Genomic DNA, 26,866 nt, shown 5'->3' with positions numbered 1-26,866 from the left:
CATCGGACTTGAGCATTGCAAAAGTACATAGAATGGGTGGTTAAGGTGTCTTCCTCAGAGTTCTGGGCACCGGGGTTCAAATCCCAGCCCCACCTGTGTGGAGTTTGCATGCCCTCCCTGTGCCTGGGTGGGTTTTCTTTGGGCACGGCGGTTTCTGACCATACCCCAAAAAATGCATTTGTCATGATCCTGCCGCTTCAGCGCGAGCTGTGCGGCTGTGGTGATTGGGAGGCACACACCTGTGCCTCATGCGGCCTGATCATCCCCCCTATATATAGGCGCCAGTTCGCTGAGCTTTATGTCCCGTTCCAGCACTCTCGTACTCCTGACTGAACCTGTGTGTACCGACCTCCGTCCGTTCTCTGACCAACCTTGTAAGCCTGACTCCTTGACACTTCTGCCTGCGTTGATTGTTTCCCCGTGTACCGACTCCTGCCTGTCCGCTCATCTGTTGTCTTCGTCCGACGTCACAACTACCGCTGCTGCGCCGGACTACCTGCTCGATCCCCGACCTCGGCAAACAATAAACGTGTCTCTTCTTGAACTACCTTGCGTCTTCCGAGTTCCTGCATTTGGGTCCTACCTCTCGTTCCGATGGGACGTGACAGAACGAACTGGCCATCACAGGACCCAGCAGGAAAGACCCGGCGTCGCCGGGACCGACGCAAGGTAGACCGTCTGCCGGAGGACCAAGCCTGCCCAATCCGGGTAGTCTCCCTGATGTCCTCCACTTCCGTGTCTTACGCTCCGCCAGCGAGGTATGAATACGTCCCGAACACGACCCGTCCGGCTCCTCATATTCTTCTGGACTCTGACTTTTCGGAATATGAGGAGGACCACGATTTGTATGACCGGCTGCCTGAGTACGACTCCGACGAATTTGAATATGAATCTGCTCGTCCGATCTTTCACCCCAGTCAGTTTGCGCCGCCTCCCCGTGTTTCCAGCACCCTAGCGACTTCGCCCGGTAGATCCAAGTACACTAATCGGTACGAGGGAACCCGATTAGCCATCTACCCGGGACCTCCGCGTGGCGGACAGAGGAGACGCCCCGGCCGGGCGCTCCCTGGTGTCTCTCGCTGCGCGGCAACGAAGACACCGTCCTCCCACTCCTCGCCGGCAACGGTGAGACCGGCAGACCCGCAGCTGGTGGCGAAGCCTCAAGCCCAGAGGGTGGAGGAGCCGCCAAACCACGATGCGTTCTGTCGCGAAATGCGGGCGCAGTTAGAGAGGCAGAGCGCTGAATTGGCGGCTCTCACGGCCCAGGTCCGGCAAGGATTGGCGAACCAGCCGACCTACGCTGACGTCGCAACGGCGACGGACTCGCTGCTGACTCAGGTTCACGTGGCAGTTGGAACTGACCCACTCCCGAGACACGCCCACATGTCAGTTTCGACTGACTCTCCGCCTGCTCAGGTTCACGTTGCCGTGGAAACCGACTCGTCCCCTTGCCATGTGCACGCCACAGTGGGAACAGACTCGCCACCTCAAGAGCACGTCGCAGTGTTGGCGGTTCCGAGCAGAGCTCACGCGGCAGTTGGAACTGACCCGCTCCAGAGACACGCCCACGTGTCAGTTTCGACTGACTCTCCGCCTACTCAGGTTCACGTTGCCCTGGAAACGGATTCGCCACCGCGCCACGCCCACGTTGCTGTTTCTACGGATGCACTGCAAGCTCACGTGACAGTAGGGACCGACCCGATGCCGCCTCACGTTGCTGTCCAGAAGGTGGCGACGTCTCCACAGCCGCTTCTCGTCCGTGCTCTGGAGTGGCAGTGGCGACCGGCCCGCGGACGCTCCACACTCCTGCTCTGTCGGCGACGGGCACGCCCTCACGTTGCTGTCCAGGAGGGGGCGGCGATGGCGCCGCCTTCTCACGTTGCTGTCCAGGAGGGGGCGGCGATGGCGCCGCCTTCTCACGTTGCTGACCAGGAGGGGGCAGCGATGGCGCCGTCTTCTCAAGCTGCTGTCCAGGAGGCGGCGGCGACGGGGTCGCCGTCTTCTCACGTCCCTGTCCAGCAGGAGCTGGAGAGTTCTGTGGAGCCACCCAGGAGCTGGAGAGACTTCGGGGTGGGGGTCATGGCTCTGGTCTTGCTCTCCATCATCTTCTTCACTCCTGAGTTCGCCCAGCCGCTCCAGGACCTGGCCTCGTTGGCGACCAATCCCTGGTCGTCTTGCAACGACGGCGTGGGAGGTTCTCGTCCGGAGCAGTGGCCTGCCTCATTCTGGTTCCTGCCCCGCCGTTTGGTTCCTCACAGAGGTCGTCCGCCCGAATCGCCCCGTGGGGACCCTGGTGCTTGGCGTCCGGGTCGTCCTCCTGACCTGTCCGCCCGGACGTCTTGTGTTTGGTGGCCTGGATGGCCACCAGTCTGGGGTTCGGGGGGGGCGTGCCCTCCTCCGGATCTCCTTCCGCCCACCCCTGCCTGTGTTAATTAGTGTCTGTTTTTTTTCGTTTAGGCACGTCTGGGAGCCGTGCCTTTGAGGGGGGGGTACTGTCATGATCCTGCCGCTTCAGCGCGAGCTGTGCGGCTGTGGTGATTGGGAGGCACACACCTGTGCCTCATGCGGCCTGATCATCCCCCGTATGTATAGGACCCGGTGACGACTGGCCGGCGCCAGTTCGCTGAGCTTTATGTCCCGTTCCAGCACTCTCGTACTCCTGACTGAACTTGTGTGTACCGACCTCCGTCCGTTCTCTGACCAACCTTGTAAGCCTGACTCCTTGACACTTCTGCCTGCGTTGATTGTTTCCCCGTGTACCGACTCCTGCCTGTCCGCTCATCTGTTGTCTTCGTCCAACGTCACAACTACCGCTGCTGCGCCGGACTGCCTGCTCGATCCCCGACCTCGGCATACAATAAACGTGTCTCTTCTTGAACTACCTTGCGTCTTCCGAGTTCCTGCATTTGGGTCCTACCTCTCGTTCCGATGGGACGTAACAGCATTAATTGGCTACATTGCCCCTAGGTGTGATTGTGAGTGTGATTGTTGTCAGTCTCTATGTGCCCTGTGATTGGCTGACAACCAATTCATTATGTACCCCACCTCCTACCTGATGACAGCTGGGTTAGGCTGCAACACTCCCGTGAAGCTTTCAGTCATTTTGTGTTTATATGAATATTGCCACCTCCATATTTTGGAGGGGACTGTATTCAGACTGTTTATGTGTGTACACATACTATACATGTATATCCATCCATCCATCCATCCTTTTTTAATGGCTTGTCCTCACAAGGGTCACGGGAGTGCTGAAGCTGATCCCAGCTGCCCGGAACTGATTGCCAGCCAATCACAGGGCACATGGAGAAAAACAACAGTCGCGCCACAATCATACCTAGGGGCAATTTAAAGTCTCAAATAAATGCATGATTTTGGGATGCGGGAGGAAACCAGAGTACCCGGAGAAAACCCACTTAGGCATGGGAGAACATGCAAACTCCACATAGGCAGGGCCGGGATTGAATCCTGGACCTCAGAACTGTGGGGCTAATGCTTTACATCTGCAAACACCTCGACAATGCTTTTGTTAAAAAATCACTACTATGGTATTATATCACCCCAGGGTTTTCTAAGACATACAGTGCCTTTTGAAAGTATTCGCCCCCTTGAACTTTTCAAACTTTCACCACACTTAAGGCTTCAAACATAAAGATATACAATTAACATTTTTTGTCAAGATTCAACAAGTGGGACACAATCATGAAGTGGAACAAAATTTATTGGATATTTTAAACCTGAAAAAAGAGGCGTACAATATTTTCAGCCCCCTTGCATTAATACTTTGTAGTGCCACCTTTTACTGCAATTACAGTTGCAAGTCGCCTGGGGTATGACTCTATCAGTTTTGCACATCGAGAGACTGAAATTCTTGCCTTTTTTTCCTTGCAAAACAACTCGAGCTCAGTGAGGTTGGATGGAGAGCGTTTGTGAACAGCTGTCTTCAGCTCTGCTCACAAATTCTCAACTGGATTCAGGTCTGGACTTTGACTTGGCCATTCTGGCACCTGGATACATCTATTTGTGAACCAGTCCATTGTAGATTTGGCTTTATGTTTTGGATCATTCTCCTGTTGGAAGATAAATCTCCGTCCCAGTCTCAGGTCTTTTGCAGACTCCAACAAGTTTTCTTCCCGAATGGTCCAGTATTTGGCTCCATTCATCTTCCCATCAATTTTAACCATCTTCCCTAACCCTGCTGAAGAAAAGCAGGCCCAAACCATGAGGCTGCCACCACCATCTTTGACAGTGGTGATGGTCTGTTCCGGGTGATGAGCTGTGTTGCTTTTACACCAAACATATCGTTTGGCATTGTGGCCAAAAAGATGAATTTTGGTTTCATCTGACCTTCTTCCACATGTTTGATGTGCCTCCCACGTGGCTTGTGGCAAACTTTAAACAAGACTTTTTATAGATATTGAGAACTGGCTTTCTTCTTGCCACTCTTCCATAAAGGCCAGATTTGTGCAGTCTTGTCCTGTGGACAGATTATCCCGCCTCAGCTGTAGATGATCAAGGGCCTCTTGGCTCCATCTTTGATCAGTCTTCTCGTTGTTCGAGGTGAAAGTTTAGAGGGACGGCCGCGCCTTGGTAGATTTGCAGTGGTCTGATACTTCTTATATTTCAATACAATTGCTTGCACAGTGATCCTTGAGATGTTTAAATCTTGGGAAATTATTCTGTATCCAAATCTGCCTTTAAGCTTCTCCACAAGAGTATCTTGGGCCTGCCTGGTGTGTTCCTTGGTCTTCATGATGCTCTCTGCACTTTAAACAGAACCCTGAAACTATCACAGAGCAGGTGCATTTATACGGAGACTTGATTACACACAGGTGGATTCTATTTATCATCATCAGTCAACATTGGATCATTCAGAGATCCTCACTGAACTTCTGGAGTGAGTTTTCTGCACTGAAACTAAAGGGGCCAAATAAAATTCCAAACCACACTTTTCAGTTTTTTATGTTAAAAAAGTATGAACTGTCCAATAAATCGTTCTACTTCACATTTGTGTCCCACTTGTTGATTCTTGACAAAAAATGAAAATTTTATATATTTATGTTTGAAGCCTGAAATGTGGCAAAAGGTTGAAAAGTTCAAGGGAGCCGAATACATTCACAAGGAACAGTAAATTACCCCCCACAATGACAGCTGAAGGCAAGTCATTAGTCAACATATCATGCACAATCATGGTTTCATTTTGAAAGTAAAAGTATCACACGACAAGAAAAAGAATAGCACAACTAGCAAACAATAAAATGAAAACAATGACAAAAGAAATAATGACATGAAACATGCACTTTAAACCCTATTCACATCTTTGGTGCTGCAAAGTACAGTGGGAGGAATACAATACAATACTGTGGTATCGCTGGGAGGCTGGAAGCCATGGATTCCAGGCCAGACACCTGTGAAAGGGGGCCATGGAGGTTGGCTGCAGTGTGAGCTAGGCAATGGCTGAAGGCTCAAGAAGCTGACTCTATGGATGTGGAAAATCCCCTCACAGGCAGGGAAGGAGCCAGAGCTTGTGCATGGTATAGTTGGACTCGTCTCCATACACTGCTTGGGCTCTGGTAACAGTCCTTTTGGACTCTCTTCCACTCTGGAGTTGCTGATGGTGAAAGGTGCCGATCATATGTGAATATATTTATCTCTCCCATCTCAGCACCTGTACGTTGGGGTTCACACCAGTGGATTAATACGTAGCCTCCCTCAGCCACTGGGTGGGTGGGACGTTTCCTGACTGTTTTTTGTGTCAATGGACCAAATACCAGTTTCGAATACTCAACCCTTTTCTAGTCCTGAGAGGGTGTGCTGGAGAGAGCTGCTGGGAAGTCTGTAATTCTGCTGGGGACTTCAATGCTCAATAGGAAATGACAGTGAGACCTGAAAAGTGCTTGAATGGGAGGAATGCTTCCCTGATCAGAACCCAAGCAGTCTACTGTTATTGGAGTATTTTGCTCATCAGGGAGCACACCATGTTTAAGCACCAGAGTGCCCAGACGTGCACTTGTCTATAATTCATCCGAGGTCGCAGTTCGAGGATTGCCTCTGTGGTCATGTCATGTCATCAAACTTGTGGCCACATGTTTTGGACACTCAGTGAAAAGAGAGGCAGAGCTGTCAACTGACCACCATCTGGTGGTGAGTTGGCACCAATGGTGGAGGAATATGTTGGTCAGACATGGCATGCCCAAATGTATTGTGAGGGTCTTCTGTGAGCGCCTGGCGGAATCTCCAGTCAGAAGGAGTTTCACCACCTCTGAAACCTGACCTGTGATAAGTGGTAATGAATGAATGGACAGATTTATCAACTGGACAAAAATCAACAATATTCCCAATAAAACCAAACTCATGCATACGACCTCATTCCTATGGGAAACATTTAGTTTTTAGGTCAGGGGTGCTCAATGCGTCGAAGCAGTTTCCATCGATCGCGACAGCTTGCCAAGAAAATAAAGAAAAGACATCAGTTGTATTTTTTTTAACATTAGCTCACTGCATATGTGCAAACAACAACAGTACAGGAAAACACGCTGACAGTGAGTTCCCCCCCCATTTCAAGCTTTCGCTTAAAAAATCTTAACAAACATGAGTATGAATGCTGCAGTAAACAAGACAAAAATGTATCACTTTCATATGGAATGGGAGCCAGACTTTTTTTTCACAATGTAATTTTCGAAGTGCGTTTGCCTCATCTGCCAGTGGAGGGAAATGTGGAACGGCATTTTCGAGTGTTTATGGAAAATACGACACTGACATTCTGCCAAAAAGCAAGCTGAGAATGAGAAAAGTGAACGAACTAAAATCCCAATTGGGCGCACAGCAGTGACCGAAGCATCGTTTCCGGGTTCGCTGCATTACACATAGAGAGGCATAGCTGACTCATTGTTCCGATCTTTTCAAAATAAGGTGGAAATGTTATCTTCAATAAAATCTCTGCAGCTGTAAAGGAGTACAGTTACATGCCACTGTGAAGCCATGGCTGATGTGTGGAAGGACATTGGAGCTCGTGAGTGTTTCTCACTGCAGTTGGACGAATCCACTGACGTGAGTGACACAGCCCAGGTGTGCATTTTTATTCATATGGTGTTTAGTGATCATCAACATGAAGTCAGTTACAAAAAAATGTTTAAAGTTAACTATGCTGTGTAATATTGGCTCATGCAGTTATGCAAGGCACACAAACATACATTTACACATAAAGAATCCTCAATACACTTTAAAATAAATGTTTTGGATTTTTGTAATGGGTAGCTCTTTGTTATTTGGTCATTCTATTTCATCATTGGTCATTCTATTAAAAAAAGGGTGCTGGGGATGGAGCTGGCAGGCAAAAGAGCAAGAGGAAGACCAAAGAGTAGGTTGATGGATGTTATGTGGGAAGACATGAGGGCAGTTGGTGTTAGAGAGGAGGATGCACGAGCAGCGATGGACAAAAATGACATGCTGTGGTTAATCTTCTTCTTCTTCTTTTCCTTTCAGCTTGTCCCGTTAGGGGTCGCCACAGCGTGTCATCTTTTGCCATCTTAGCCTATCTCCTGCATCTTCCTCTCTAACCACAACTGCCCTCATGTCTTCCCTCACCACATCCATAAACCTTCTCTTTGGTCTTCCTCTCGCTCTTTTGCCTGACAGCTCCATCCTCAGCACCCTTCTGCCAATATACTCACTCTCTCGCCTCTGAACATGTCCAAACCATCGAAGTCTGCTCTCTCGAATCTTGTCTCCAAAACATCCAGCTTTGGCTGTCCCTCTAATGAGCTCATTTCTAATCCTATCCAACCTGGTCACTCCGAGCGAGAACCTCAGCATCTTTATTTCTGCCACCTCCAGTTCTGCTTCCTGTTGTTTCTTCAGTGCCACGGTCTCTAATCCGTACATCATGGCCGCCCTCACCACTGTTTTGTAAACTTTGCCCTTCATCCTAGCAGAGACTCTTCTGTCACATAATACACCAGACACCTTTCGCCAGCTGTTCCAACCTGCTTGGACCCGTTTCTTCACTTCCTTACCACACTCACCATTGCTCTGGATTGTTGACCCTAAATATTTGAAGTCGTCCACCCTCACTATCTCTTCTCCCTTTAGCCTCACTCTTCCCTCTCCACTTTTCTCATTCACGCACATATATTCTGTTTTACTTCGGCTAATCTTCATTCCTCTCCTTTCCAGTGCATGTCTCCATCTTTCTAATTGTTCCTCTGCATGCTCCCTGCTTTCACTGCATATCACAATATCTGCGAACATCATGGTCCAAGGGGATTCCAGTCTAACCTCATCTGTCAGCCTATCCATTACCACTGCAAACAGGAAGGGGTTCAGAGCTGATCCCTGATGCAGTCCCACCTCCACCTTAAATTCCTCTGTCACACCTAAGGCACACCTCACCATTGTTCTGCTGCCATCATAGATGTCCTGTACTATTTTAACATACTTCTCTGCCACACCAGACTTACGCATGCAGTACCACAGTTCCTCTCTTGGTACTCTGTCATAGGCCTTCTCTAGATCCACAAAGACACAATGTAGCTCCTTCTGACCTTCTCTGTACTTTTCCACTAGCATCCTCAAGGCAAATAATGCATCTGTGGTACTCTTTCTAGGCATGAAACCATACTGTTGCTCGCAGATACTTACTTCTGTCCTGAGTCTAGCCTCCACTACGCTTTCCCATAACTTCATTGTGTGGCTCATCAACTTTATTCCTCTATAGTTCCCACAGCTCTGAACATCCCCTTTGTTCTTAAAAATGGGAACTGGAACACTTTTCCTCCATTCTTCAGGCATCTTTTCGCCCGCTAGTATTCTGTTGAATAAGTTGGTCAAAAACTCCACAGCCATCTCTCCAAATTGCTTCCATACCTCTACCGGTATGTCATCAGGACCAACTGCCTTTCCATTTTTCATCCTTTGTAGTGCCTTTCTGAGTTCCACCTTGGTAATCATTGCCACTTCCTGGTCCTTCACACTTGCCTCTTCAACTCTTCCTTCTCTCTCATTTTCTTCATTCATCAACTTCTCAAAGTATTCTTTCCATCTATTTAGCACACTACCGCCACCAGTCAACACATTTCCATCTCTATCCTTAATCACCCTTACCTGCTGCACATCCTTCCCATCTCTATCCCTCTGTCTGGCCAACCTGTAGAGATCCTTTTCTCCTTCTTTCGTGTCCAACCTGGTGTACATGTCTTCATATGCCTCTTGTTTAGCCTTTGCCACCTCTACCTTTGCCCTACGTCGCATCTCGAGGTACTCCTTTCGCCTCTCCTCAGTCCTCTCAGTATCCCACTTCTTCTTCGCTAATCTCTTTCCTTGTATGACTCCCTGTATTTTGGGGTTCCACCACCAAGTCTCCTTCTCCCCTTTCCTACCAGATGACACACCAAGTACGCTCCTGCCTGTCTCTCTGATCACCTTGGCTGTCGTCGTCCAGTCTTCCGGGAGCTTCGGTTGTCCATCGAGAGCCTGTCTCACCTCTATCCGGAAGGCCGCACAACATTCTTCCTTTCTCAGCTTCCACCACATGGTTCTCTGCTCTACATTTGTCTTCTTAATCTTCCTACCCACCACCAGAATCATTCTACATACTACCATCCTATGCTGTCGAGCTACACTCTCCCCTACCACTACTTTACAGTCAGTAACCTCCTTCAGATTACATCGTCTGCACAAAATATAATCTACCTGCGTGGTTCTACCTCCACCCTATCCCACTTCTTCTTTGCTAATCTCTTTCCTTGTATGACTCCTTGTATTTGTATCTTTTTTTTGATTAATAAAAACCTGCAAAGCAATGAAGCCACAAAAAGTAAAGCACAAAGTTGCGAGGGAACCCTGTATGTATTTTGAACTGCAGAATTAGTCACAATTAACCTCCAGGTAATTATTCACAATAAATCATTCTGGTGTATAATGTGTCCTGAAGTACGTGTATAATACGCACCCCCAATGTTGACCGAAAAAAAAAAAAAAAAAATCAGGAAAACCCTTGTACCGATGGACAATCCGCACCACCAAATTACTCCAATCCATATGCTCAAAATATTTTTCTATTTTTCTAGGTTTGTACTTTTCGTGTCTGTGTCTGTAGAACAATCATCAATAATAATCTTTGTGCATGTGCTGATGTAGCGGTAATATATATCTCAGGACAGAGCACGGGACACACTTTTCCTGGTCCTTGTAATTGTCAGAACAGAATCCCTCGACCAACTAAAATAAATGCTCAATGATGGTATAGCATTTTATTAATACTATTGATAACATGTATTTGCCCACTTCTTCGGCAGGAGTGATGACACTTTTCTTTTAAAAGCAGCTGCATGACTAGCCCTTGTAGCCGAGATTTTTTTGTCTTTAAGTTAAAACAACCTCACAGGCAGCTGTTTCTGAAGTTTGGTGCAGTAGCAACAAATATGCTATGCTAATGAACGTAAATTTGCAAAATCCCGCGAGCAGGTCAGGAATCTCAGGTTGGCGGCACACATTACCGTAATACATATAAATGTGTAACATGACATTGAATATCATATTGAAATGTAAATGTAAATCTTTTTACCACCTTATGTATCTATATACGATTATACAAGGTAATTTTATATTTAATCTGTACCTAAATATAATGCACTCTCTTGACTTTTTGAAAATAATTTTGGGAAATTTTCCGCATTATACACGATAAATTACATTACTTGTCACATTAGTTATTGCTAAAAAAAACAGGTGTGTGCTGTTGCTATGATTTTACCTCTGCTGCCAGATAGTTTCCAGTGGCAAGGTGTTTGAAGCGGTACAAGCTGTTCCAGTGTCCTGCCCCTCCACGGCATGGGTCATGATGGACAACCTGAAGAAGCAAATGGCACACAGGAAGAGGAAATAACTCTCACCGGTCACAGCATCATCGGGGTTTCAATGAGAATTAATGAGTTACCAGAAATGTTTTAATTTCCTACCTCAACCTCCCACAGAGCATTTGAGCTAGTAGCTGATGTAGCTGACTGTCTCAACGTCGTACGTAGGAAAACGTGAAGGTTGTTTTTGTACTCATCGCATGTCAGAAACTTTTCCTGCTCAGCATGAAACAAACGCACCACATCGCCCTGGAAGACATATAGGTGTCCTGTGAAAATGCTCGGTACTTTTGTCAATGTCCACTTTGCTATATGAATTCAAGTAAGAAAGAAACTTTTGGCAATGACCTACACACACTTAAATTACTGTTGCTAAATCTGACCATTCAATGTGATGCTGTCTCCACTACGTTTAAAAATAGCATCCAATGATTAACCAAAGTCTTTTTCAGGACAGAAGCAGGGAGAAAGCCTCTTAAAATCACATGAAAGAAAAAGATGCTAAGGTAACATAGCAAACTCATCACAGAGAAAAGGTGTAAAGTAACATTGCTAAGCTACATTTACACTATCTTCCAGGCAGGACGGTGGCCACGTTTACCTCAAATATAGTATATTGTGGAATTTTTGTCATTTTTTTTCTGTATTCAAATATTGCATTTTTTATTCATGGACTATCAGGATATAGGGGCTGATGAGTGCAAAAGCACACTACGATCCAGTCTGTGGTCAACCAAGGATGGCAACATTCCTTTTTGCCCATTCACGTTTTGACGGCGTCCCACTGAATTTGGGACATACCATGATTGAAAGGACAAAACGGCTACAATACATTCGAATTTGCCACAAAAACTGACAAATGTTGCAGAACATGACAAAACTTGAAACGACGATGAGATTCCCAGTAAATACTGTACCCTACTTATGCTTCCTGTTCCACTATGGACTCCCTTGATATGACCAATTTCAGTTTGCTGCACTCAGACAATTTACTGCAGCTATCTGGGGCTCTAATCTACATTTCGACTGTCATGACAAATTTTTGGGACAGTGGAAAAATCTAGCAATGCATTCAAAACTATCATGACCCTGTTACAGTTGCCTATCCCATTATCACAATCCATCTCATTTTGTCTACGGTGGCCTGAAACAATGTTATGGCCCCTGGGACCATCATGTAAATATAGCATGAGCTGTAAATTGACTATTACAATCAGTCAAAACTAAAAAGTAGTTTTGTTAGTTTACCTGACTAAGCCCTCACGTTAGTTGCATAACAAGGACATTGATTTGGATGTTGTTTGACTTGTGGTATATTTGAGTCCATCTTTTGGTAATGTTTGAGAATACACTTAGGTGTGTTAATACAATTTAGAAAACAGTTGACAGGAATTGGAGTAGGATTCAGGATTTTATGGCAGATTTTGTTGAGAGGCCCTGTAGCTCAGTGTTTAGAGCATTGGTTTGGTAAACCAGCAGTTGTGTGTTCAAATCCCAATGGGGCCTCCACTCCCTGAGAAGGGTTGCGTCAGGAAGGGCATCTGGCGTAAAAATTGTGCCAAACAAATATGTGTGTTCATCTGAGATGACACGCTGTGGCGACCCCAAAAGGGACAAGCCAAAAGAAACCCCATGGCACTTTTGGTTGAAAATTTAACAGAGAAATGACTGAGAGCTTTTTTGACAATTAAGATCTTTAAGGCCATTTTCAGATAATTTTTTTAATGGTATCCACTTGAGCTAACTCATTTTCAGGGCTCAAAGTGAGAGAAACTGCATTGGCAGATTTACTCCAAACTTGACAGAAAACAAGAATGTGAATCAGAGAATCAAGGAGAGACCTCTATTTCTACTATGAATTAATTTTCAAAGACAAAATCAAGGAAAATTTTCATCTTTGCCTAAATCAATAAAATCTAAACCAAAGTGGAAAAAAAATATGTGGATAATTTCCCAACATCTAAAAAAGAACAAGTATAATATGATTATGGTGACTTTATGGTAATTTCACACATTGTCTTTCGGGCACAGAGGAACGTAAAGAAAACAGCGGCCATTTTTCTGGATTTAGTAAGATAACTAGAACATGTAGACTGCCCCTTAACTTATTTCACGAGCCACTGGAAGATTTACTGCCATGTATATGCTTGTCACTTTGGATGAAAAGGTATTGTGTTTATGTTTACAGTGTTCCCCCGTTATTCGCGGGAGTTACATTCCTTACTCCCCCCCTTAATGGATGCAGCATTAAAATGTTGATGTATGATATGTACCATATTTTTGGAACCCTCAGGCGCACTTAAGAGTCTTACATTTTCTTTAAAACGGAGAGCACACCTTAAGTGCACAACGAGTTCCATAATCTCTGAATGATGTTGTATGACGAGTCCAATGAAGTACACCTGAACACACTGGCTACAACGTTATCATACACGCAAGCATTTATTTTACCATGTTCCCAAGCTACCATATTATGGCGCGCACAAAAAAGCGAGGAACAACTTCAATTTACATTTCTAAGCAGAAAAAGATTACATTGTCCCACACAAAGGCAGTGTAGGAAAGTCATTACTCAAGATGTTCACACTCATGGTGTCATATTGAAACTAAAATTATCACACCACAGCAAACAGTACATTAATCCCTCTGTAAGAAGAGGAGGGAGCTGCGTTCGCTTTCGCGGATTGCAGACAAACGGCCCGGTGACTGAGGAAGAAGCTTACCACAATCACTGAAAAAGTAAAACTTTTGGATATAATCAAATGTAATGGTGTGATGTTGTTGTGCTATTTTATGAACAGGACGTGGAACTACACATTTATTTTGAAAGAGAGCACTCTGTCATTTATTCTTTTCAATGTTATTAATGTTATAAGGAATTGTGTGTTTAAAAATGTTCATTGAAAGGTTCAAAATGCTGTTAGATGTTAATGGAAGCTCTGAGAAAAAGGTATGAGTTTATGCAAGTTGTTTTATATTCTTTTCACTGCGTCATGTACTTTTCCAATACAGACTACTTCCTCTTATTAGTGAATCTTCTAGAGAGAGATGACAGAGTATATGTGAAGATTTGGGTTTTGTGGCGCCATGATGGCATGAATTAATTAGTACTACATAAAAAATGATGTGGTAGACATTCGTAATACCTTCAATAACTTTTAATAGGCAAGCAAAATGTGTGATGAACCTCACGCTGCAATGAGGGATTCACCCCCTCAAGAACGAGACTTTTCGACAAGCAAAGGTTGGTTTGGAAAATTTCAAAAGCGTTATGCCCTCAAGCATGCAACAATATGATACGAGCCGTCGAGTTTAGCAATTGAGTTGATGGTGTTATGTCTTTGCACAGGGTGTTGGATTAAATGGATTAATTGTCCATAAAGTGATCACATATTTCCTAGCTTGTTTATCTCGGAATGCTCTTGTGCTATGCTTAATATGATGACATTGACTCGCGTTTGCTTCGTTTGCTTTTTTTAATCGACCTACGGTTGCTTTATTTATCACGTTTGCTGTGTTTGTTACGTTTCGGACCGCGCTAAGAAAATAAAAAAAGAGGATTCATGGAGATGTGGCCAGAACGCACTGAAGATGGTGAGAGAGCAAAAGTTCCTCTTGTCGAGGAGGTGTTGTCACACCGGCGAAAGAGAAGTGATGCAAAAGCGGCACACCGGAAGTAATGTCACAACAGTGCATCAGGGACATTCAGTGCGACAAGTTAAGACCACTCATCTGCTTCATTTGTGACTTTCTCGACAGCAATAAAAATGTTATTTTATTATTGTTTAACTAGGCATGTGCAGGCGGCACGGTGGAGCAGCTGTAAAGTGTTGGCCTCACACTTCTGAGGACTCAGGTACAATCCTGGCCCTGCCTGTGTGGAGTTTGCATGTTCTCCCCGTGTGTTTTCTCCGGGCATTCCGTTTTTCTCCTACATCCCAAAAACATGCAACATTAATTGGACTGTTGTCTGTCTCCATATGCCCCGGGATTGGCTGGCAACCATTTCAGGGTGTACCGTGCCTCCTGCCCGTTGACAGCTGGGATCGGCTCTAGCACTCCGGCGACCCTTGTGAGGGTAAGCGGTTAAGAAAATGGATGGATGGGTGGATGATGGATCGATAGACACTTGTACTATTGTAATTTTTGCCTCCAGTATGCAAAGTATAAATGCTGTAATGTTGATGAAACATTCTGGTAACCAGGAGACTGCTCTTCAAGTTACCAACCAAAGACTTCTCGAGATCTGTGCCCAATTAGAGCCATGCCTAGTATTACGGGCTAGCGCCGCTAACATCACTTCGACGGCGCCTGCCACAGTTTCTACCCCAGTCCTGGTCGCTCCTCCCACCCGTGGAGTTTCAGTGGTTCGGGTACACACCTCTCTCCTGGCCCGAACGCTTTTCCGGAGACACTGGCAACGTCAAGCCCTTCCTTGCTCAGTGTGACCTCCATTTCGAGCTGCAGGCTTCTGGCTTCCTGACGAACTGCGCGCAGATTGCCTTCATCATATCCCACCTGACGGCGAGAGCAGAGTGGAGTCGTAACTCCAAAATGTGCCACTCCTGGACCTCCTTCGTATGTGCCATGATGCAAGTCTTCCAGTATGTCTCGCCGGAACGGGAGGAGGCGGCTACGTTGATCACACTTCGACAGAGGCAGCATCGTGTGGCAGATTACGCAATTGAGTTTCGCATCAGAGCAGTTGAGAGTCGATGGAATGAAGAGGTGCTTCTGAACGCTTTTTACAAGGACTTTCACCACAAATCCACAATCACTTCATTGCGATGGAATTGCCTACCTTTCCGGATTGGCTCATCGCCCTATCTCTCAGGATCGACCAGAGGCTAGAGATCCAGGGACAGGTGGACTCGCTACTAGAGGGAGAGCAGGGCACATCCGCTCCACCGATTCCTCTTCTGCCGACACACATAACCCTGACGGAGCCTATGCAGGTTGAGGGGCTCGATGGCCCGGCAGAGGAATGACTGCGACACCAGCGAGAGGGCCGATGCTTTTACTGTGGACGGCTGGGCCACTTAATAGCCCACTGTCCGGTCAGCCCCAAGCATTCCGGCCTCAAGTTAACGACTCCGGTGAGTGTGAATTACACTGCGGAAGTATCGAATCGAGCACTGCTACAAGTCATCTTGAGCACAGGGAGTCGTACTTATTCAGCTACAGCCCTTATTGACTCGGGATTGGACGCCAATCTGATTAATCCATGGGTAGTCGAGGCTTTGAGCGCAGTGGTCTTTCAGACGCAACGGTTCCGTAACGCGTACGCGGCCAATGGCAAATTCTTATGCCGAGTAACACACCGTACACAATCTCTGAGGATGACATTTCCACACACCGAGAAGATAAGCTTCTATGTATTTAACTATAGGAGCAGAGATGTAATCCTGGGCAGCCCCTGGTTTAAGAAACACAACCCGTACATTGACTAGACCACCCGTCAAATCAGGGCAAGGGGCGCTGAATGCAGTAACACGTGTCTCGGGGCTTTAAAAGAGAGGAACTTGCAGATCGCCCCAGTAGGCTTACAGGAGTCGAAGATCGTGCCAGAAATATCACAGTTCCGTCTTGTTATTGGGATCTTAAGGAAGTAATTTCAGAGGCAAAGGCCAAGTCCCTTCCGCTGGATCGCCCGTATGATTGTGCTATCGAGTTGTTGCCCAGTACTTCACCCCCTCGAGGAAGGCTCTTCTCGTTGACAGGACCGGAGAACCAAGCTATCCAGAAGTACGTGGAGGAATCGCTGGCGGCAGGTCTCATCCGACCATCATCGTCGCCTGCTGGAGCGGGATTTTTCTTCGTCAAGAAGGACACCTTGTTACAGCCCTGTATTGATTATTGAGTACTTAACGACATCACCATCAAGAACAGGTACACTCTTCCCCTAATCGCCACCGCATTCCAGTTGCTACAAGGGGCCAGGATCTTCAGTTGGATCTACGAAATGCGTACCATCTGGTACACATCAGGGAGGGGGACGAGTGGAAGACTGGCTTTAATACACCAAGAGGCCACCACGAGTACCTGGTGATGCTATTTGGTCTGACTAATGCGCCAGCGGTTTCTTAGAACTTTATAAATGATGTGCTACGGGAGACTCTTAAGAATGCGTTCATCTACTTCAACGACATTTTGATCTTTTCTTCAGACGGAGCTTCCCACATTGAGCACGTCAGGGAGGTGCTGGAGCAGCTACTACGACATAACCTATATGTCAAGATGGAAAAGTGCGAGTTTCACCAGCCTTCCGTCACATTCTTGGAATTTAACTTGGCCGAGGGAAAGATTTGCATGGATCCCAGTCAGGTCGACTCTGTTCTCCAATGGCCCACCCTCACCAATCGCAGGGAGGTGCAGAGGTTAATTGGATTTGCTAATTTCTACTGCAAGTTCATCAGGAACTTCAGTTCTATAGCTGCCTCCTTGCACGCCCTCACTTCACCCCGCAATTCATTCGAGTGGGATGTGGCGTGCCAGGAAGCCTTTGACAGACTTAGGTTAAGTTTCACCACAGCTCCAGTCCTCATCATGTCAGATCCAGAGAGGCAGTTTGTGGTGGAAGTGGATGCATCGGCCTGGGGAATGGGAACAGTACTCTCCCAGAGGTGTGCGAGGGATGGGAGACTTCACCCAGAGAGGGATCCCAAGTGGCATTCCTAGTCCTTACTGATCATAAGAACTTGGAGTACCTGAGGACCACCAAGAGATTGAATGCTCGTCAAGCCAGGTGGGCACTTTTCTTTACTCACTTCCATTTCACTCTGTCCTTTCATCCAAGCTCGAAGAATGGCAAACCAGACGCTCTATCCCGGATCCATGAAAAGGAGCAAACAGAAGTCGTGAGTTTTCCCATAATTCCGGAGGCCAGCTTTGTCTCCGGGTTCACTTGGGAGGTCAAGACACGGCTCAAGTTCGTAAGGGACTCTCCTGGCTCAGCCGAATGTCTTACGGTCGTCTGTTCATGGTACCCTCGCTACGGGGAGACGTCATGGATTGGGCCCACACCAGCAAGACAGTCTGCTATCCCGGCATGGTGAAGACCTGCTCAGTACGGTTTTGGTGGCCAAACCTGGAAAAGGACGTGAAGGAGTATGTAAACGCATGCCCGATCTGCATGGCTAATAAGACCTCTCGCCTACGACCAATGGATGAGCTGCGCCCGCTACCAATTCCCTCTCACGCTTGGTCACACATCTATCTAGACTTCATTACAGTTCGACCCTTTTCCCAGGGGAACACAGTAGTTCTCTTAGTTATCGATCGGTTTTCCAAGATGGTTCACTTTGTACCAGTTCCTAAGATTCCGTCCGTCAAGCAGACTGCTCAGCTCCCGCTAGATAAAGTCGTTCACTATCATGGTTTGCCAGTGGATGTAGTGTCGGACGGAGGACCACAATTCGTGTCTCGGTTCTGGAAGGAGTTCTGCATCCTCATCGGGGTGAAAGTAAGCCTTACGTAAGGCTATCACCCTGAGTTCAATGGTGAAACGGAAAGAATAAATCAGGATCTGGAGACCGGTCTACGCTGTTTGGCATCACATGATCACCGCACTTGGAGCCAGCACCTCGGATGGGTGGAATATGCACACAACTCACTGCCTTCCATTTCCACAGGTATGGCTCCGTTCCACATCATTCATGGGTACCCCCCCCTCTCTGTTTCCATCTGTAGCTGCCGACTGCATTGGCAGTAGTGAGACACTGCAAGTGGACCTGTAAGCTAGCCAGGAAGACGCTACTACGCATGGGCAGCTCCTACAAGTCCACAGCAGATCTCAAGCGAAGAAGGGCACCAACGTTCAAAGTGGGACAACGTGTATGGTTGTCCACAAACGATCTTCCGCTGTGGACGGAGTCACGCAAGCTAGCTCCCAGGTTTGTGGGTCCTTTTGGAGGTCCCATGTACTTGGTACGTCGACTTTTATCATCCCGTCGTAGAAGGAGGGGGGTTCAATGCCTGGTGGACTCGGAGGGTTATGGCCCTGAAGAACGTTCCTGGATCATGTCCCGTTTTATTGTGGACCCCAGACTTATCAGAGACTTCCACACATCCCATCCTGAGGCTCCTGGGCCATCTGGAGCCGGTCGTTGAGTGTGGGGGTTACTATCATGGTCCTGCCAGTCCCAGCCCTGGCTGTGCAGGTCCCCTACACAACTGCGCCTCATCGGTGATAATGAACCCCAGTACTTAGAGGACCCAGTGGACAATCTAGCTTTGCCAGATCGTTGCCATCCAGGCCTCGTTCCAGCACTTCTTTGTTCTTATCCTGAAACCCAGTGTATTGACCTCTGCCTGTCCTCCAACCAACCCAGTAAGCTTAACGTCCTTGATACTGCGTCTCTCTCTGACTGACCTTCCGGCGTACAACAATGGAACGAAGGAAGACCTTCCTTTAACTGCCTTCCTGGTTACCGAATCGTGTATTTGGGTCCACACTAGAGTTCTGGTTATAACAGAAAGTTTACTTCAACATAACCAACGTTAGTGGCAACAAGCTACTGATACATTGGAACAAACATTCCTGTTGGAAATCGTGATGTATTGTTATAATCTAGCGTAATTTACACAGGTATCTATTTTTAAACTATTGATGAAAGCTAGCAGTAGATGATCTATATCTTCCCAAAGCATGTAGAGGGGAAAAGTTTTCAACTTCAAGATAACGCGTACCACGGGAAAAATGACCGTTCGCATTTAGATATATGGACTAACGTTAGCACTTAGACCAAGTCAAAATAAATTTCATACTTATTATAATTAGATACTGAAACATTACCTGTGTGATATCCCAGAAATGTTTTCAGTGTAACTGAATTTCCTTTGACATGGCTCATGATGTTGATGACTTTCAACGTAAATGTGCTCGCCGTACGTGAAGAAGCGCTGAACATGCGCTTTTGGCCTTATTAGCCTATTTTTTTTTGCCAAAATAAATTTTCACGAGCCGCATTTCTATAATCATAGCCAAAAAATAGCCAATCACATGCCGGTCAAATTGCGGTCTACTAACATGACTAATACTTTTTCTTGTTCTTCAGGTTAAATGCATACAAATAACTTTCAGACGTAAATGTGATACAAGGAATTGTATTTTTATTGGTAACTGAAACTAACAAACATCTAGAATGACAGAAGTGTCAAAAATGTTTCTCAATCCTCTTCTATACTCCTGGCTGTAGAAAATAATATCATTGTTCAACACTAAGTTTTTGCATGACTCCTGCCATAAATATTATTCTCATTTTTCCTGGCGAATCTTTTGCCTGTGCCCTGCACAGGATGTTGATTTTTCGACAGCAGATAAAGTTGTGTTGGGCGTCTTTCCCGCGTAATGGGCATCCGTCAAAGTTGGCAGCTGACAAGCTACACTTACACCACTGCCATTTTTCAGAAGATAATCCTAAAGAATTAGACATTTTCCGTAGCATCCACAGGTAGCATGAACCGATGCAGTTGTCTCCGATGTAAACAATTATTTGCTGAACCTCCGGTATACGAGTAGCTTCCGACGAAACTTTTGTCACGCTTAAGCCAAGAATCAAATACAAATTCTTGTAATATACATTAAAGTCTAGCAGTACAGAATTGTATGCTAGGAGAAACAGCCAATTTTTTATGTGTTTGCATATGGCGAGGGGTACTTAACTTAACTTCTTAACTTCCTAACATGCTCTGTACGGTTAACTTGCATTTCCTGTTTCCATCTGAATACTGATTATTTAGAGCAGACTTGTTTAGTTAACAACGCTTATTAAATAAACACATAAATTAATGTCAAGACTACACAAAATAAGCAACGTCTTTCAATATTTTTTCTACTCTTAAATTTTACGCACGTGATTTTTCGTGCTCGATTGTGCAGATTTGCGAGCACAGAGGCGCGCGTCAAATGTGAGTGACTGATAGTATTTTATAATTTATATATTATAAATTTGTAATACTGTATATATTCATAAGGTTTTATAATTAAAGATTTAACTAAATACCTATTTTTGTCTTAAATATGCAAAGTACAAATACTGTTTTCAGATTTTAAACGTTCTGGTACCCACATAAACACATCCCCCACTACTTTGCAGTTTTTCATTCTTTGTGGGTGGTTATGTCCCAATTAACCGCAAAAAATGAGGTATTACTGGATAGCATAACTAGCAAATAATAAAACAAATAAAACAATGCTCAAATAAATAAATGACTCAAAACATCCACTTAAAAAGCTATTTACATCCTCCCACCATCCTCCCAGCACTCTTTGCAGGGCTCCCAGTTTGCTTTGTTGCACTAAGGACCTCCTTAGTACCGCATGCTGGGAGGATGTAAATAGTATTTAAAGTGCATGTTTTGTGTCAATTATTTCTTCAATTGTATTTCATTAGTTTTATTATTTGGTAGTAAAAGTATTCTATTTGGTGTGGTGGGATACTTTTAGTTTTGATGTGACACAGTGAAAGTGAACAACACCTTTACTAATTAACTGCCTACACTGCCAGTGTGTCAGCTTTTTCTGGTTACAAATGTAAAGTCAAAATTGTTTCTCACTGCCTTGTGAGCGCCATCATATGGTATCTTACATACACGGTTAAACACATACTATCAAGCATGCAAACAATGTAATTTGTTTGTTCAAGTGTACATCATTGGACTAGTCACAGAAGACTTATGGATTTTGGAACTATGTATGGACATAAGACGTCCCACACTATAAGGTGCCATGTATATTTAGAAGAGAATTTAAGACATCTAAGTGCACTTTATGTTTGAGAGTATACATTATGAAACCAAAAAATAACTTTGAGCACAATATCCGCGAATACGCGGGGTTGTGAACAGTGAACCACAAAAGGGCAAGGGCACACAACACACTCTACTATCCTAATCAGTGACCAAAAAAAAACAAAAACGGACCACTGGCGTAGCCTCATAAGTCAACTGGGTAAGGGCTCACTTTAGTAGCATAACATAAGAGTTTACAATGGCATAACCTTACTTTGCAAAAAATAATGAAAATATATTGTTTATTTTAGAGCAGACAGATTCAAATACATGAGGATCGCATAGCTTTATCTAGACCCTGCATTTACTGCCTTAAATTTAAGTTTTCAAAACAAAAGAAACACATTGCCCATAATTACTTTTTAAAAGAGCAAACTATTTCCGAAATGTAAAAAGTCCCAAAGCATATCATTGAATTTAACTGAGCCCTGCCAGGAAGGTGGCTAGCTGAAATGCTGCGCTGTAATTGACATGTCTACATGTGAGGGATCTGGCTTTGTGAAAGGTAAAAATTGTGCTTGGTGATGTGACTCACGCCTTTAAGCACTTCATCCCTGTGGTCACTGAACATCATGAACAAGTTGATCTTCCAGCTGGTGTTGCTGTTGACAGAGTTGACCTACAGCAGGCATACAGAAACATACAAACACACACACACACACACCACACACACACACACACACACACACACACACACACACAAACATAGTCAGACCAGGTACTGTATATGCGGTAATGGTGACTCTGCTGAAGTCACACACACCTCCTTACAGCCCAGGTGATCACTCAGCTCATAGTTTGATGCGTGAAGTGGCTGGCCCGCGTTGACTGGGTTCAAGATCACTTTGTCTCCCACCACAACCTGTAGGGACAATAACGTACAGGTACATAAATATATTTGAATCATTTCAAAGTTAAATTCATAATGTTCAACACAGTGAAATATTACACATTTAATATTTATAATTTTATATCTTAGAGCAAATGATAAATAAAAATTAATCATCTCTAGATTAGTATATTCCAAAATAAGAATGTTGAAAGTATTGTTTTTTACTAACATTCGTTTCATGCACTGCCCTGAGGTTTTGCATCCTCTCTCTCTCTCTCCCTCTCTCTCTCTCTCTCTGTCTCTCTCTCGCTCTCTCCCCCATCCTCTCTGTTTTCAGTACCTGTCTCCTATCAACATCACCACTGGTGAATATAAGCCTGCCTGTTCTCAGAAACCCTCGCCAAAGTATTCCAGCCTCTTCTAGCGATACCATGGCCGACATCACTAAAGTAAGCCGAACTATACCTCATGCCCTTTTTAACTCTTGTGTCTCCTCGTTCTTCAATGTTGCACTGTGCTCCTGATCGACGTAATTCCTGCCAGTCTCCTATCCACACCCCCATCTGCCAACATATCCAAGATCAGCTCCATTACCTTGTCTTAATAAACTGTTCATCACTATCTGACCTGCGCCTGCTTTTGGGTCCAGCTCCTCTCCATATGTGACAGTTCACTCATTTTGAATTAGATGGCTGCAATAGGTTCCCAAAAATATGGTACAAGGGCAAAGGACTGGGAAAGTTGAGCAATGCTGGAAAAAAACACCTGTGTGGAACACGCCACAGGTGAACATGTTACTTGGAAACAAGTGAGTGTCATGAATGACAAGAAAATGAGCATCCACTTAGGACTCATTAGGTCACAAGCGAGAATGGACCAAGGTCCACCACCTTGTGAACAATGCATGTGTAAATAGTTCAACAATAAAAACAAATTTGTAAGGAATTTAGGGATTTCATTGAGCCCATTTAAGCTATTTACCCTATTTTTGTTTTTAACAAATGACCAGACTTGTCTCCCATTGAAAATATGTGGCACATTATGGAGCATAATATACAAAAAGGGAGACCCTGGCCTGTTGAACAGCTGAAGCTGTTCATCGAACAAGAATGGGAAAGAACTCCACATACAAAGCTTTGACAGTTAGTTCCTAAATGTTTATTCAATGTGGTTAAAAGAAAAGGTAATGCAACAGTGGTCAACAGGACCATGTCCCAGCTTTTTGCAATGTGGAGGAAACCGGATCCATCGTCAGGAAAAAAAAGAGGAATGCACAGACCCTACAACTGAGTGTAGGGACTTTGAATGTTGGGACTATGACAGGAAAAGCTTAGGAGTTGGATGACATGATGATTAGGCGAAAGGTTGATATACTGTGCATCCAAGAGAGCAGGTGGAAAGGTAGTAAGGCTAAAAGTTTAGGAGCAAGGTTTAAATTATTCTACCACGGAGTAGAAGGGAAGAGAAATGGAGTAGGGGTTATTTTAAAAGGAAGAGCTGGCTAAGAATGTCTTGGAGGTGAAAAGTGTATCAGATCAAGTGATGAGACTAAAATTTGAAATTTAGGGTGTTATGTATAATGTGGTTAGCGGCTATGCCCCACAGGGAGGACGTGAGTTGAAAGAGAAATTCTGGAAGGAACTAGATGAAGTAGTTCTGAGCATCCCAGACAGCAAGAGAGTTGTCATTGGTGCGGACTGTAATGGACATATTGGTAAACGAAACGGGGGCGATGAAGAAGTGATGGGTAAGTACGGCATCCAGGAAAGGAACTTTGAGGGTCAGATGGGGTAGACTGAAAAAAGGATGGACATGGCTGTAGTGAACACTTATTTCCAGAAGAGGGAGGAACATATAGTGACCTACAAGAGCGGAGGAAGAACCACGCAGGTGGATTATATTTTGTCCAGACGATATAATCTGAAGGAGATTACCGACTGTAAAGTAGTAGTATGGGAGAGTGTAGCCCGACAGCCTAGGATGGTGGTGTGTAGGATGACTCTGGTGGTGGGTAGGAAGATTAAGAAGACAAAGGTAGAGCAGAGAACCATGTGGTGGAAGCTGAGAAAGGAAGAATGTTGTGCGGCCTTGCGGAAAGAGGTGAGACAGGCTCTCAATGGACAACAGAAACTCCCGGAAGACTGGACGACGATAGCTGAGGTAATTAGAGAGACAGGCAGGAGAGTAATTGGTGTGTCTTCTGGTAGGAAAGGGGAGAAGGAGACTTGGTGGTACAACCCCAAAATACAGGGAGTCATACAAGGAAAGAGATTAGCGAAGAAGAAGTGGGACACTGAGAGGACTGGGGAGAGGTGTAAGGAGTACATCGAGATGCGACGTAGGGCTTAGGTAGAGGTGGCAAAGGCTAAACAACAGGCATATGAAGACATGTACACCAGGTTGGACACGAAAGAAGGAGAAAAGGATCTCTACAGGTTTGCCAGACAGAGGGATAGAGATGGGAAGGATGTGCAGCAGGTAGGGGTGATTAAGGATAGAGATGGAAATGTGTTGACTGGTGCCAATAGTGTGCTAAATTGATGGAAAGAATACTTTCAGAAGTTGATGAATGAAGAAAATGAGAATTTTTCACTCTGCTGATCCAGGACTTCGCCCCCACATCCAACTCCAATTGCTTCATCAAGTTTGCAGACAACATGATCATGTTGAGCATGACCATGGTCTCGTAAACAACAATGACACAGCTGCAGGAGTGAGGTGAGTTGCCTAGTGATGTGGTGCAAGGACAACAATCTCTACCTGAATGTGAAGATCATAGTGGACTTCAGGAAAGGGCACACCCAGCACCCCCCACTAACCATCAACGGTGCTGCAGTTGAGTGGGTGAGGATCACCAAATTCCTCTGTGTACACATCTCCGAAGACCTGCCCTGGATCACTAACACCACAGCACGAAGTAAAAAGGCTCAATCGCAACTGTACTTCCTGCGGGAAATGAATAGAACAAGAGCCCCATCCCCCATCATTATTTCTTTTTACAGACCCATGATCAAGAGCATCCTGTGCAACAATGTGTAGTAGAGTGCTTGCACCACACCCTGCTGCAAGATCCTACAACACACTAAAATAGCAGCTGACAAGCTCATCAGTGTCTCTCTCCCTTCCCTTCTGCATAGTTAAAACACCCGCCTCACCTGAAAGGCCACCAGGATCGCAGGGGACTCAACTGACCCATCCCACTGCCTTTTCAATTTGCTGCCTTCAGGGAGGAGACTGTTGACTCTTTGGGACAAAGCCAACAGGCTCAAAGAGAGTTTCTTCCACTACGCAGTCAGGATGCTCAACTCCCTTTCTGGTTTGCCCTCATTATTATCCTGCACTGGCACCCACCACCACTGACCCTAGACCAGAAATTAAGCTCATGCACAGCACTTTGAACAGTATTCGCGTTGCCCTTGCAGCACAGTGTAGATTACCCAACTGATTAATCTGCTACACTGTTGAGAAATGTCTATAATTTATTACAATGCCTATAATTTATTACAATGTCCAAAATACTATGTACATTGCTGCTCATAATGTCAATTCCACAGATCTATGGACACTTTATATAACAAAACTGTCAAACTTAAGGCACGGGGGCCAAATCCAGGCCGCCACATAATTTTATGTGACCCACAAAGGCACATCATGTGGCAACTTCCACGATTCTTGTGAAAATCTGTCCCAAAATTTAATTGTCAAATATCATAAATTCTAACATTAAGATATAGTAAGCATGTTTCAGTTACCAAACATGAACAATTGTTTAAACCCCATCATCCTTGATTTCTGATTCCAAAACTAGCTCATAAATTTTGCATGTAATTTGATGAGACGATTAAATTTTTTTTCTGGTTTTTGAGTCATAACAGCCCTTTGAGGGAAACCAAAACCGCAATGAAGCCAGCGATAAAAATTATTTTGACAACACTAGTATGTCGGAATTGCAGCATGGCTTTGTTGTGAAAACGTGCAAGCACTAGACTGGCCTGCCAGCAGTCCAGACCTGTTTCCCATTGAAAATGAGTGGGACGATATAAAAAACAAAATATGCCAAATGAGATCGGATACTGTTTATCAATTGAAGTTGTACATCAATCCAAAATGGGAAATTCCACCTACAATGCTTTAACAATTTGTGTCCCCAGTTTCCAAATGCTTATTGAATGTTGTTGAAAGGAAGAGTGCGTAAGGAATATTAACTCCCACCTCCAAAAGAATTTTGCTCATGTTCCAGGCTAAGTAGGGGACATTGAGTCAGAGTGGACGATGTTCCGTGCCTCCATTGCTAAGGTGGTTGACAGGAGCTGTGGCCGTAAGTAACAGTGAGGGATGCTGTCAAGCTGAAGAAGGACTCCTATCGGGCATTTTTGGCCTGTGGGACTCC

General features: G+C 45.2%; 1 protein-coding gene and 1 long non-coding RNA gene across 17 annotated transcripts in view; one reads left to right on the top strand and one right to left on the bottom strand.

The window, feature by feature from the left end:
• Positions 1-26,866, bottom strand: part of itpr3 (inositol 1,4,5-trisphosphate receptor, type 3) — a 285,052-nt gene that overhangs the window by 192,173 nt on the left and 66,013 nt on the right. For all 16 annotated transcript variants that reach the window (XR_009792909.1, XR_009792910.1, XM_061806443.1 and 13 more), the window contains 4 exons: positions 22,408-22,506; positions 22,180-22,263; positions 10,956-11,102; positions 10,751-10,846 (listed from right to left, as the gene is read on the bottom strand). Coding sequence is in view for 14 of the 16 variants with exons in the window: in XM_061806443.1 (XP_061662427.1) it covers positions 10,751-10,846; positions 10,956-11,102; positions 22,180-22,263; positions 22,408-22,506 (426 nt within the window). In the remaining 2 variants the exon portion in view is untranslated. The remainder of the gene's footprint in view (positions 1-10,750; positions 10,847-10,955; positions 11,103-22,179; positions 22,264-22,407; positions 22,507-26,866) is intronic.
• LOC133493289 (uncharacterized) lies at positions 14,894-25,959 on the top strand. The gene is made up of 3 exons (XR_009792911.1): positions 14,894-14,931; positions 22,814-22,925; positions 25,614-25,959. It is a non-coding gene; the product is annotated as an uncharacterized LOC133493289 (long non-coding RNA).

This window comes from Syngnathoides biaculeatus, chromosome 2 (genome assembly GCF_019802595.1).
Source record: "Syngnathoides biaculeatus isolate LvHL_M chromosome 2, ASM1980259v1, whole genome shotgun sequence".
Lineage (NCBI taxonomy): Eukaryota > Metazoa > Chordata > Actinopteri > Syngnathiformes > Syngnathidae > Syngnathoides > Syngnathoides biaculeatus.
This window is presented reverse-complemented; position numbering and strand designations above follow the sequence as displayed.